The sequence below is a fragment of the Protomyctophum parallelum genome (assembly GCF_964188405.1).
Source record: "Protomyctophum parallelum genome assembly, chromosome: 1".
In the NCBI taxonomy this organism is placed as follows: domain Eukaryota; kingdom Metazoa; phylum Chordata; class Actinopteri; order Myctophiformes; family Myctophidae; genus Protomyctophum; species Protomyctophum parallelum.
Window position 1 is genome coordinate 3868417 of NC_139697.1, and position 13803 is coordinate 3882219.

Here is a 13803-nt window from a genome sequence, read left to right on the forward strand (position 1 = left end):
TAGCTAGCAGGCTGCTAGGCTATGAATCAGATGATCAACTACTTAGAGGGATTGTGACATAAAAAAAAGGTTTTGGAATTGTTCTTATTTTTTTTTAGGTTTTCTAATCTCAATTGCACGCAAAAAACATGAACTTTTAACATTCAGTAGATTTTCTGTGATCTGGGGTTTTCTGGCTCAAACAGGTGCTCTGATTTGCCGGCAGTAAGTGACATCACTTACTGCAAATCCCATATATGTCAATGGGATTTGCCAGCAGATGTCACTGTTTTCACTGTGTTGCCTGTTTTCATTGTAGCTCAAAAGGCCCAAAAAACCCCAAAGAAAACTTCAGACCACAGAAAATCCACTGAATGTTCAAAGTTCAGGTTTTTTGGGTGTAATTGAGGTCATAAAACCTAAAAGAAAAAATAAAATTATAAATAAATGAAAATTAATGTCATAAAACCTTTAACTCCATCGCGACTATTATGACTATGATCGTGTGTTTGTTTCGCGGGAACCCCTCTTGGTATCTTACCCCCTCAGGCCGGGAACCCATACTTGGGTTCTGTACAGTATGTACAGTATTCAAAAATGTAAAAAATTTGATGCTGCTATATAAACATTTGATGTTTTTCAGAAACCTTAGGTCAGGATTTAGAGGCGTTTTTAGAATCGGCCTTTTAGGCCTAAATGGGTTACACCTGCACTTTTGTTGGATAAGCATGAAGAAACATGAAATCACGGCAAGAGCTACTGTAGTTTGACTGTCACCAAACTGGATAATATTGGGCAGAGTGAGGAGGAACTCCTGCTGTACTTTACTGTACCGGACGACACGACGACACGTCTCCAATCTAACTGGTTGAACAAACTACAGTAATAAACTCACCGATAGTCAAAGTATTTACACACTGTAGTTGTCCCCATTGAGCGTACAGTATGAGCCTATGAGGCATAATTATCGCATTATGCTTTTCCCAAAGAACATCTGTCATGAATGCTGCTAGTGAAACAGTGTTGTTTTCGTCGACTAAGACGAAAAATGTTCGTCGACTACCTTTTTTCACTGACTAAAACTAAATAAAAACGAATCTATGATGACTAAAACTAAGACTAAATATACTGACAATTTTGTCAACAAATAAAAACTAGACTAAAATGTTAGTAAGGGACTAGTGGACAAGAGATCCAGTTTTATGCTGGGTTGCATGCTGAAAATAGCAGATGTACAATCTCACAACAGATTGTATATCTGCTATTTTCAGCATGCAACCAAAGTGTAAAATATGTCACTACAACGACATCAAGGCCTGTCAAAACACATTTTAGTCGACTAAATCAACTGTAGATTTAGTCGACTAAAATCGCATGACATTTAGTCGACTAAAACTAGACTAAACACTAGAACATTCCAGGTGACTAAAATGTGACTAAAACTAAGTGAAAACTATTCAAGAGACTAATGACTGAAACTAAAATAGAAATTTGCTGCCAAAAACAACACTGTAGTGCAACCGCCGGTCCGCCGCCCACCGCACCTACACGAGTGAGGGTGACGGAATAACTAGGGTTGGGATTCGGAACCGGGTCCATTTCAGACCCGGTTCCGACATTGCGGATCCGGAGCCGGTTCCATCGTTTTTTTATTAACGGTTCCCCAAACGGTTCTCATCAGTCGTCATTTAGCTCCGCTGTGTCTGTGCAATGTGCATGCATGCAAGCAGAGCCTGAGGTGACGTCACCCCACCTAAAGGAGTGTGTGGGGTCGGGGAGGATACGCCCACTGTTCTGTGCATTCAGCGACCGCTCACCGCCACGGAGCGAGTGATGTCGAAGAGATCTTCAAAGTGTGGTTAACAGAGAGGGAAATGACTCTGAGGCTGAGCACGCAAAGTGGAATAAATGTTATGCTATAGTTCCCTGCAAAGGTTGTTGCAACTTGTACCAGTTGCACGTCCACATTGATGAAACAACTCAAAATCAATACGCCTACACGAGTCCACAACTCACGAGAATAATCTAGGCAAATCGCGTTTGAGAGCCATGCGGAAAGCCCGCACTCCCCGCAGCTCCACCACAGCCGGCGGGGGATGAGGATGATGCAAGGCTGGTTCACTTTCCCCAGGCTAGTAACGTAATAGAAAATAAAAACTACTAATGTCTACAGAGCTTTTCATTAGGTGTATTGTACAACTGTTAATGGTGTTAATTTAGAACGCCAATGTCTCGACGTCTTTCTGTCTGATATTTTATGAATCATGCCAAATCAAATTTCTGCACTTATTTTTTACAACTTATAAGCAACTCAACTGCTTTTGATTTGGCTCTAAATTAATCGCGTGACTGTTGAGAGCCCAGCGTTTAGGTGCATATACCTCCATAGATTGATTAGCCTACTTTATAAACAGTTTGCAGAAAAAAGCACAGGAACGTAGCCTACAGTTCAATACAAGGTCTGCTAAAAGGATTTTTTTATTCCAAGAAAGCACTATTTGTTTCCATTAGGGTAAGGGGTCCTTCATATTAAATTAATCTGAACATTAAAGACAACATTTGTCACCACAACAATATCATTATTGCAATGTGTACTGTATTTAATATACAGCAAATTGCAATATAGAGTAAAAATGATATTGTTGTGGTGGCTAGCTGGTGGTGGTGAAGTTTAAATAATAGTGCCACCTCATACTTGTAAAGTGCATCTTCAATAATTTAATTAATTCATTTGTGTTTATTATGTACTTGGTTAGGTTAGTTATAATATAAGCATCATTTATGTCAGAAAAAAAGGGGAAAAAATAATATTAGGATCCGTTAAGGGAACCGTTAGGAACCGGAACCGTTAAGAGGGATCCGGGAAGGATCCGGAACCGTTAAAATCCTAACGAATCCCAACCCTAGGAATAACCCACGTACAGTAGGCTTACAGTAGGCTTGTATATGATATGAAAACAATCAGCCAGGAATGGATTAGTACTGAAGTTGGCGAACTACCAACAGAACAACCGAGCTCACAGCTGCATGTCTGCTGTAGAAACCCCCCCCAAAAAAATAATATTAACCATTAATCAATGTTTTATGTTAATGCCCTAACACACACACACACACACACACACACACACACACACCAAGGACATCATGAAGGAGAGACGCAAACACAGGGTAATGCACACACACACACACACACACACACACACACACGCACACCAAGGACATCATGAAGGAGAGACGCAAACACAGGGTAATGCACACACACACACACACACACACACACACACACACGCACACCAAGGACATCATGAAGGAGATGCACACACACACACAAACACACACACACACACACACACACACACACACACACACACACACACACACACACACACCAAGGACATCATGAAGGAGAGACGCAAACACAGGGTAATGCACACACACACACACACACACACACACACACGCACACCAAGGACATCATGAAGGAGATGCACACACACACACAAACACACACACACACACACACACACACACACACACAGACTTTCATGGCAGTCGACAAACATTAGCAATGATTTGGTCATTAATCATTTATAGACTTATCACAGGAAAGCATGAAGTACTCTGTCCTTAACTCTGTCTGCCTGTCTGTCTCTCCCCCCCCTCCCCTCCCCCTCCCCCCCCCCCCCCACCCCCCCCCCCCCTGTGAGCAGAGGGAGAAGAAGGACAACCTGAACCCTCGCACGCTGAACCCTCGCAAGATCAAGACCAGGAAGGAGGAGTGGGAGCGCCTCAAGATGGGGGAGGAGTTTGTGGAGCCCAAGTACGACACCATGTGAGTATCTGAGAGAGAGAGAGAGAGAGAGAGATGAGAGAGAGACACCATGTGAGTATCTGAGAGAGAGAGAGATGAGAGAGAGACACCATGTGAGTATCTGAGAGAGAGAGAGAGATGAGAGAGAGACACCATGTGAGTATCTGAGAGAGAGAGAGAGATGAGAGAGAGACACCATGTGAGTATCTGTGTGAGAAAAGCCAAGACGGACATTAAGCAAGGCAGGCAGGGCCTTATTAATGCAACGTTTCGGTCCCCCCGGCCCTTCTTCAGGTTTGTTAGTATATAAAATGTGAGCTCATACCATCACAGTATTATCCCTAATCATATTCCACTCACCTTTCAGTTCAGCACTGCAGAGGGAAGGTGTGTCTGTGTCTGTGTGTGTGTCTGTGTGTGTGTGTGTCTGTGTGTGTGTCTGTGTGTGTGTGTGTTCCGCATTGTCCTGGAAGACGGCACAATGCCTGTCCTCCTCAATGGGCCTGTTTGGACCTGAACCTCTGAATGGCATCATATTGTAGGCTGGAGGACCCAGCCAGGAAAAGGGCGCTTGTGTTGTAGTACAATGCATTGGCCAGAAGAGGGAGACAAAGAGTTAGTAGGGAAGCTGAGAGGGAGACTGTCAAGTAGGCACGCTGAGAGGGAGACGGCTTAGGAGAGATGGATAGAGTGGCTTGGCCTTCCTTAAGCACTGTTACCTGCCACTGTACAACTGTGCTAATTTTCAATTAAATTTAAACGGCTTTATTGGCATGAGAAAACATACATTTTTATACATTGCCAAAGCAAAAAGCTCCCCCTGGACATGGCGCTAGTATGTCGCAGGGACTTGCCCCCAATCCAACCCTTGATGCTGAGTACCATGCAAGCAGGGATCGAACCCCAGTCCCAGGGCAGACACTCTAACCACAAGGCCACTGAGTCGGTCACACTAAAGGTCACACTAAAGGTCAGAATGCTGCCTGAACTGGGGAAAAAACAGCTTGTTAGTTAGTTAGTGGAAGAGTACAGCCTCATTCACGGTCTATCTATGACTTGGTCACCGTGTCCACAGAAGTGTGCGTTCAAGAGGAATGTGTCCACAGAATGTGTCGCGCAACTGACTCAAACGTACATAATATGGATAAAAGCAGATGAACCCAGTCCTGGTGATTCACGTTCGGACACATACTGTACCAACATTTTTGCAACATGTCTCTGGTTTAGATTCGGTGCAAAATACCAACATATTTGCGACAGGACTCATGCCAACATATTTGCAACCAGTCTGCAAGGTTTAAATTGTGCCAAAGGCTGTGGATCACTTCTTCCTTCCTGGCTCACGTTCTTGTACCTTTTCCCGTACTCTTTTGAATCAGTTCTGGAATGAAACCAACCAGGAAGAAAACAGAGAACACCATGTGGGAAAAAACAATAGTTTCCAGACTATGAATGAGCCTTTTAGTCGACTAAAATCTTATGATATTTAACCCATTCTGACCTGGGAACGATTCTGCAAATGTCTTCTAAATCCTGACTGTTTTCTTGAAAAAGCAGTTTTTCTATGTCAGTCGTTCTCAAACACTTTCATGTCACTTTTCACGATTCTTCAAAAATAGCAGACCTACAAGCTCGTAGCTATGAGCTTGTAGATCTGCTATTTTTCAATAGCTAAAGCATAACATGATGCTAACACCAAAATGGGTTCCCGTTCAGAATGGGTTAAACTAAAACTAGACTAACACCCAACCTTTTCAGATGACTAAAATATGACAAAGTAATAAAAATGGTATCGAAAATAATTTGCTGTAAAAAAATCAGCACAGCATCAAATAACAATCAGAATAATAACAATAATAATAACAGAATCAGCACAGCATCAAATAACAATCAGAATAATAACAATAATAATAACAGAATCAGCACAGCATCAAATAACAATCAGAATAATAACAATAATAATAATAACAGAATCAGCATCAAATAACAACACATGCCATGTTTTCCCAGGAACTCCCAGGACGGCATGAACGGCAGCGTGGGATCCGCAGACGGATTCACTTCGGACGGACTGGAGCTGGGCTCGGGATCCTACTTCGAACCCGGTTCCCCTCTCCCTCCGCCCGCCCCGGACGACTACCTGCCCCCACCACCACCGGACATGTCGTAAGAACACACACACACACGCACGAACACACACACACACACACACACACACGCACGAACACACACACACACACTGGACTGCGCTAAATGAATTAACCATTGTAAAGTGCTTTGAGTAAGCAATCTCAGCAAGTGTTATAAAAATGCTTATTTTTTTTAATCCCACGTTTTTGTAACCCCATTTAATGTTTTTCACCCTCTGCCAATGACTGGCTGTAATTCTGGGCTCTACCCTCCCTCCCTCTGACAACCTGGGGAGAGCCCTGAACTGATCACTTTTAGTTAGTTTTTCTTACCATCCTTTTAATCGTGGTTTTTGTTTTTTAATCTCTGTTTTAATTTCTACATTAAACCTGGATTAATGTCTATCCTGTTGCACCACCACCTTAAACTTTGATTTAAGTATCAATAAGGGATTAATTCTAAACTAGCAGGAGAGGTGGTTTAAATGTATACATGGCAGAATACTGTACACCAGATGGCTTCATGAAAACAGTAGAGCACCTCAAACCCACCAGCTAAACTTATACGTCTGGGTTATTTTTTCTCTTCTTTTTACTTTATTGAGTCAATCACATGTACAATTATTTGTAGCAACTACATTTTCTTTTCACATTTTGTACATGTTTCATGTCACTGTTGTTAAAAGATAGAGGGCCCATCTTTTTTACGTCTGTTTTTTTGTGAGCGAACAGGGATCTTTTCGCTGCAGGAACAATATTGAAACATAAGCTGCTGTCCATATTCTCAAATGTGAATTAAATAGTAACGATAATGATATTATAGGATCAAGACTGCTGTTTATTTACTGCACAAAACCAAGATGGCGGACACACACAACAAAGTTTAACCCATGAATTAATCTGACACAGTTTCAAGTTTCAATCACAGTTTAACCCATTCTGAACGGGAACCCATTTTGGTGTTAGCATCATGTCGTGCTTTAGCTATTGAAAAATAGCAGATCTACAAGCTCATATCGCGCCACCGAGTGGCGCGATACGAGCTTGTAGGTCTGCTATTTATTTTTTTATCGAAGAACGACTGACATTTTTTAGAATCTGATCTCAGGTCAGAATGGGTTAGTGGATTTTAATCACAGGTTTTTTTTTTGAGCTAGGTTATCCCTTTGGCCAACAACCCCACCCTAAAAAAAAGCACCTTCTTGACGTTTTCTCGTGTGTTTCTGTTCCTTTAGGTACAGTGACGGCGGCTACAGCGCCCCCGCCAAGCAGCGGGCCAGCGTGCTGAGCCCCAACCACCCCCCCCCCGCCCCGCCCACCCCCGTGCAGAGCGGCGGCGGCGTTGGCGGGGGCCGTCCCAACGTGGCCCCTCCCCCCGCCCCGCCTCCCCCTCCCCCCTCCTCCTCCTTCGGGGGAGCCCCTCCCCCTCCTCCACCGCCCATGGGGGGCTTCGACGCCCCCGCCCCCCCCTCCCCCGCTCGCCTCCCCCCCCTCCTCCCCACCGGCACCTCCCCCCCCACCTCCTCCTATGGGTGGGGGAGGAGCCTCCATGGCGGCTCCTCCCCCTCCGCCGCCTCCCCCTCCCCCGCCTCCCCCCTGCCCCCCTCCCTCTGGGCCCCCCGCGCCCCTCCTCATCCCCTCTGGCTCCGCCCCCAAGCCCAAACCGCAGCCTGAGATTGACCCCCGCAGTGACCTGCTGAGCGCCATTCGGTCAGGTGAGTTTTCATTGGTCGATTGGTTGGTTGGTTGATTGATTGATTGCACATGCATCACTTTTTCCCCCTCATCTTATACAATGAATGCACCGTGTGTGTGTGTGTGTGTGTGTGTGTGTGTGTGTGTGTGTGTGTGTGTGTGTGTGTGTGTGTGTGTGTGTGTGTGTGTGTGTGTGTGTGTGTGTGTGTGTGTGTGTGTGTGTGTGTGTGTGTGTGTGTGTGTCTACACTTGTGTTGTTTTTGCCAGCTAGTTTCTGTTTCTGTTTTAGTTGAGTCTAGTTTTAGTCGACTAAATGTCATAAGATTTTAGTCGACTAAATCTACAGGTTGATTTAGTCGACTAAATTGTGTTTTGACGGGCCTTGATGACGTCGTAATGGCTGATTTTGCACTTGGTGAAAATAGCCGATCTACAAGCTCACAAAGCGTGAGCTTGTAGATCTGCTATTTTCAGCATGCAACCAAGTGTAAAATGACTGGATCTCTAGTCCACTAGTCCCTGCCTAACATTTCAGTCCAGTTTTTAATTGTCAGTATATTTAGTCTTAGTTTTAGTCACCATAGCTTAGTTTTCATTTAGTTAAAGTTTTCATTTAGTTTTCGTCGGTGGAAAAAGGTAGTCAACGAACATTTGTGACTGAAAGCCTGCCATCGTGCAAATTCCAGCTTTTCAGGAGAAAAACTTTTATTTTTTTATTTTTTTTATTAGTTAATAGCACAGGCAGACTCTTCACATACTAGAGCATGTCTAAAATAAGTGTCAGAGCTGAAATCGACATGTAAATATGAAATAAATGCTTAAACATGTAGCTCTAGGTGTAATGTTAGTGACCACAGAAGACATGTAAATATGAAATAAATGCTTAAACATGTAGCTAGGTGTAATGTTAGAGACCACAGAAGACATGTAAATATGAAATAAATGCTTAAACATGTAGCTATAGGTGTAATGTTAGAGACCACAGAAGACATGTAAATATGAAATAAATGCTTAAACATGTAGCTATAGGTGTAATGTTAGAGACCACAGAAGACATGTAAATATGAAATAAATGCTTAAACATGTAGCTAGGTGTAATGTTAGAGACCACAGAAGACATGTAAATATGAAATAAATGCTTAAACATGTAGCTATAGGTGTAATGTTAGTGACCACAGAAGACATGTAAATATGAAATAAATGCTTAAACATGTAGCTATAGGTGTAATGTTAGAGACCACAGAAGACATGTAAATATGAAAGAAATGCTTAAACATGTAGCTAGGTGTAATGTTAGAGACCACAGAAGACATGTAAATATGCAATAAATGCTTAAACATGTAGCTATAGGTGTAATGTTAGAGACCACAGAAGACATGTAAATATGAAATAAATGCTTAAACATGTAGCTATAGGTGTAATGTTAGAGACCACAGAAGACATGTAAATATGAAATAAATGCTTAAACATGTAGCTATAGGTGTAATGTTAGAGACCACAGAAGACATGTAAATATGAAATAAATGCTTAAACATGTAGCTAGGTGTAATGTTAGAGACCACAGAAGACATGTAAATATGAAATAAATGCTTAAACATGTACTGTAGCTATAGGTGTAATTTTAGAGACCACAGAAGACATGTAAATATGAAATAAATGCTTAAACATGTAGCTATAGGTGTAATGTTAGAGACCACAGAAGACATGTAAATATGAAATAAATGCTTAAACATGTAGCTAGGTGTAATGTTAGAGACCACAGAAGACATGTAAATATGAAATAAATGCTTAAACATGTAGCTATAGGTGTAATGTTAGAGACCACAGAAGACATGTAAATATGAAATAAATGCTTAAACATGTAGCTATAGGTGTAATGTTAGAGTCCACAGAAGACATGTAAATATGAAATAAATGCTTAAACATGTAGCTATAGGTGTAATGTTAGAGACCACAGAAGACATGTAAATATGAAATAAATGCTTAAACATGTAGCTATAGGTGTAATGTTAGAGACCACAGAAGACATGTAAATATGAAATAAATGCTTAAACATGTAGCTATAGGTGTAATGTTAGAGACCACAGAAGACATGTAAATATGAAATAAATGCTTAAACATGTAGCTATAGGTGTAATGTTAGAGACCACAGAAGACATGTAAATATGAAATAAATGCTTAAACATGTAGCTATAGGTGTAATGTTAGTGACCACAGGTGTAATGTTAGAGTCCACAGAAGACATGTAAATATGAAATAAATGCTTAAACATGTAGCTATAGGTGTAATGTTAGAGACCACAGAAGACATGTAAATATGAAATAAATGCTTAAACATGTAGCTATAGGTGTAATGTTAGAGACCACAGAAGACATGTAAATATGAAATAAATGCTTAAACATGTAGCTATAGGTGTAATGTTAGAGACCACAGAAGACATGTAAATATGAAATAAATGCTTAAACATGTAGCTATAGGTGTAATGTTAGAGACCACAGAAGACATGTAAATATGAAATAAATGCTTAAACATGTAGCTATAGGTGTAATGTTAGTGACCACAGAAGACATGTAAATATGAAATAAATGCTTAAACATGTAGCTATAGGTGTAATGTTAGAGACCACAGAAGACATGTAAATATGAAATAAATGCTTAAACATGTAGCTATAGGTGTAATGTTAGAGACCACAGAAGACATGTAAATATGAAATAAATGCTTAAACATGTAGCTATAGGTGTAATGTTAGAGACCACAGAAGACATGTAAATATGAAATAAATGCTTAAACATGTAGCTATAGGTGTAATGTTAGAGACCACAGAAGACATGTAAATATGAAATAAATGCTTAAACATGTAGCTAGGTGTAATGTTAGAGACCACAGAAGACATGTAAATATGAAATAAATGCTTAAACATGTAGCTATAGGTGCAATGTTAGAGACCACAGAAGACATGTAAATATGAAATAAATGCTTAAACATGTAGCTATAGGTGTAATGTTAGAGACCACAGAAGACATGTAAATATGAAATACATGCTTAAACATGTAGCTATAGGTGTAATGTTAGAGACCACAGAAGACATGTAAATATGAAATAAATGCTTAAACATGTAGTTAGGTGTAATGTTAGAGACCACAGAAGACATGTAAATATGAAATAAATGCTTAAACATGTAGCTATAGGTGTAATGTTAGAGACCACAGAAGACATGTAAATATGAAATAAATGCTTAAACATGTAGCTATAGGTGTAATGTTAGTGACCACAGAAGACATGTAAATATGAAATAAATGCTTAAACATGTAGCTATAGGTGTAATGTTAGAGACCACAGAAGACATGTAAATATGAAATAAATGCTTAAACATGTAGCTATAGGTGTAATGTTAGAGACCACAGAAGTGAACCTTTTTCAAGCCTGTTTTCTCAACTCACTGTTTCTCTGCCAGACATTATTACTCTATAAGCCATAGCTCCAGAACTGGTGGGTCAAACTGAACAACCAATATGTCAATTTGAAGCTATGATTCCCTGCTTTCACATGACATGAAGAATACATTAGTCACATTTTTTGTCATGGTATTAGTCGACGAAAACAACACTGGTACATACTGTACGTACGTCTATAATCCACAAAACTTGAGAACCATTTGCCCCGCTGACCCCTGCCTGGTGTCTCTTCTCTCGGACGTGGACGAAACTCGGACTCTTATTGGCGAGGAACAGATGATTCATACTTGGCTGCTCGCACCGAAAATAGCCGCTCTACAAACCCCCCCGTATCCCCCCACCCACCTCCCTCCCCCCTCCCTCGCACGCGGCGTGTTCTCATGGCTACCTTCTTGGCGATCGTCTCCAATAAAGGATGATTTATAATTAGCCCGTTCTGACCTGAGATCAGATTCTACAAAATAATGTCTTCTACAATCCTGACAGCTTTCTGATAAAAAGCTATGTTTCTATGTCAGTCGTTCTTCGATTTTTTTTCTTCAAAAATAGCAGATCTACAAGCTCGTAGCGCGCCACTCGGTGGCGCGCTATGAGCTTGTAGATCTGCTATTTTTTCAATAGCTTAAAGCATAGCATAATGCTAACACCAAAAGGGGGTTCCCGCCCAGGGTTAGTTGCGTGCCCAAAAATAGCCGGGGGGTCTAAGACGAGCCTCACAACGCACGCCGCGTCCCCGCGGCTAGCTAGACGAGCCTCACAACGCACGCCGTGTCCCCGCGGCTAGCTAGACGAGCCTCACAACGCACGCCGTGTCCCCGCGGCTAGCTAGACGAGCCTCACAACGCACGCCGCGTCCCCGCGGCTAGCTCGTGGCGTCGTTCTCTGAAGGATAAGAGAGGGTATGGCGGTACGTGACATCATCATCAATCAATGATCATACCCAGAAGTTATGGGCTAAAAAAAAACCTACTTTCTGCAGCCCAGAGACTGCCAAAACGAAACGGAATCTGATTGCATTAAACAATGTTAGAATCAGAATCAGAAGACTTTATTGCCATTACATGTAAACATGTTAGGAATTTGTTTCGGTGAACAGCAGAGTGCAGTTATGACATTTAAGTGCAAAACAGGACAAGATAGTGCAAAAACAACATTGTGCAAAATGATAGTGAAATGAAATAAAATTAAATAAATACGTATAATGAATAGTTTCTAGGACAGTCAGCTTAAGTCAGTCAGTCGATTCCACTCGGGGAGGGTAGAACGGGGTCAGGTGGTGAGGAGGCTGGGGTGTGGGGGTGGGGGGGGTGGACCAGCAGAATTGAGGAGCCGGATTGCCATGGGGAAAAAACTGTTTGAGTGTCGGGCCGTTTTAGTCTTTAGGGAACGCAGCCTCCTGCCTGAGGGGAGCGGGGTAAAAAGACTGTGGCCTGGGTGTGCGGGGTCAGCCATGATCTTCCTGGGTGTGCGGGGTCAGCCATGATCTTCCTGGGTGTGCGGGGTCAGCCATGATCTTCCTGGCCCTCCTCAGAGCCCTGCTCTTAAACAGGGCCTCAAGGTGGAGGCTTTAAAACAGGTTAAACTCCCTTTGCCACTTTATGCATGCGCATGAGGTGAGTGAGTGAGCACGGAAAACAGCCGATCTACAAGCTCATCACAACGTGTTGCAGCACGATGAACCTTTTTCTTGTAGATCTGGAAGCATGTCTACATGTGTATTCATAAGCATGTCTACACATAGCCCATCACTTGTAGATCGGCTATTTTCGGTTGAGCATCTTCCACACAACCTAATTGTAATAGTCTTGGATATTTCATATTGCTACGGTAAAAAGGCTCAATCGGTGATTTCTTCACATGGTTGGCAGTATGTCAAACAGCAGGAACAGTATTACTAAAACATTCTTTCATACTGATTATCGGATTCTTAGCGAGGTACTGTAAGCAAGCAAAAATATGTCTCAGATTTATTTCCGGAACCGAAGGGGGGGGTGGTTTACAGAGTAAAAGTGGCCATGTCTTCCCGGCACCCCGAGCTTCTATTTTGAAGCTTTTATATTGACCCCTATTTTCGGCAACGCATCTAAAATCCGCAATCAAACATATGTGTCTTTCTCTCCCTCTCTCTCCCTCCCTCTCTCCATCTCTCTGGCTCTCTCCCTCCCTCCATCTCTCCCTCCCTCTCTCCATCTCTCTGTCTCTCTCCCTCTCTCCATCTCTCTGGCTCTCTCCCTCCCTCCATCTCTCTGTCTCTCCCTCCCTCCCTCTCTCCATCTCTCTGTCTCCCTCCCTCCATCTCTCTGTCTCTCTCTCTCATCTCTCTCTCTCTCTCTCTCCCCCATCCCCCCCCCCAGGCCTGAACCTGCATAAGGTGGAGGAGCAGAGCGTTAAACATCTCTCTCTCTCCCCCATCCCCCCCCAGGCCTGAACCTGCATAAGGTGGAGGAGCAGAGCGTTAAACATCTCTCTCTCTCCCCCATCCCCCCCCAGGCCTGAACCTGCGTAAGGTGGAGGAGCAGCGGGAGCAGGAGAAGCGGGACAACTTCGGCTCCGACGTGGCGGCCATCTTGTCCCGCCGCATCGCCGTGGAGTGCAGCGACAGCGAGGACGACTCCTCCGAGTTCGACGACGACGATTGGTCCGAGTGATGACGACGACTCCGCCTCCTCCTCGTCGTATGCTCCGCCCCCCCTAACCCCTCGACCAGAACAACGACACCGCCAATGACATCATC

General features: G+C 42.8%; 1 protein-coding gene across 1 annotated transcript in view; it reads left to right on the top strand.

Annotated features, from left to right (window-relative positions):
- Nucleotides 1–13803, top strand: part of wasf2 (WASP family member 2) — a 32689-nt gene that overhangs the window by 17899 nt on the left and 987 nt on the right. Inside the window, 5 exon segments of the mRNA XM_083782578.1 lie at nucleotides 3690–3811; nucleotides 5801–5956; nucleotides 7155–7373; nucleotides 7375–7634; nucleotides 13560–13803. The exon segment at nucleotides 13560–13803 is cut by the window's right edge and continues 987 nt beyond it. Coding sequence (XP_083638704.1) covers nucleotides 3690–3811; nucleotides 5801–5956; nucleotides 7155–7373; nucleotides 7375–7634; nucleotides 13560–13717 — 915 coding nt within the window. The 3' untranslated portion in view covers nucleotides 13718–13803.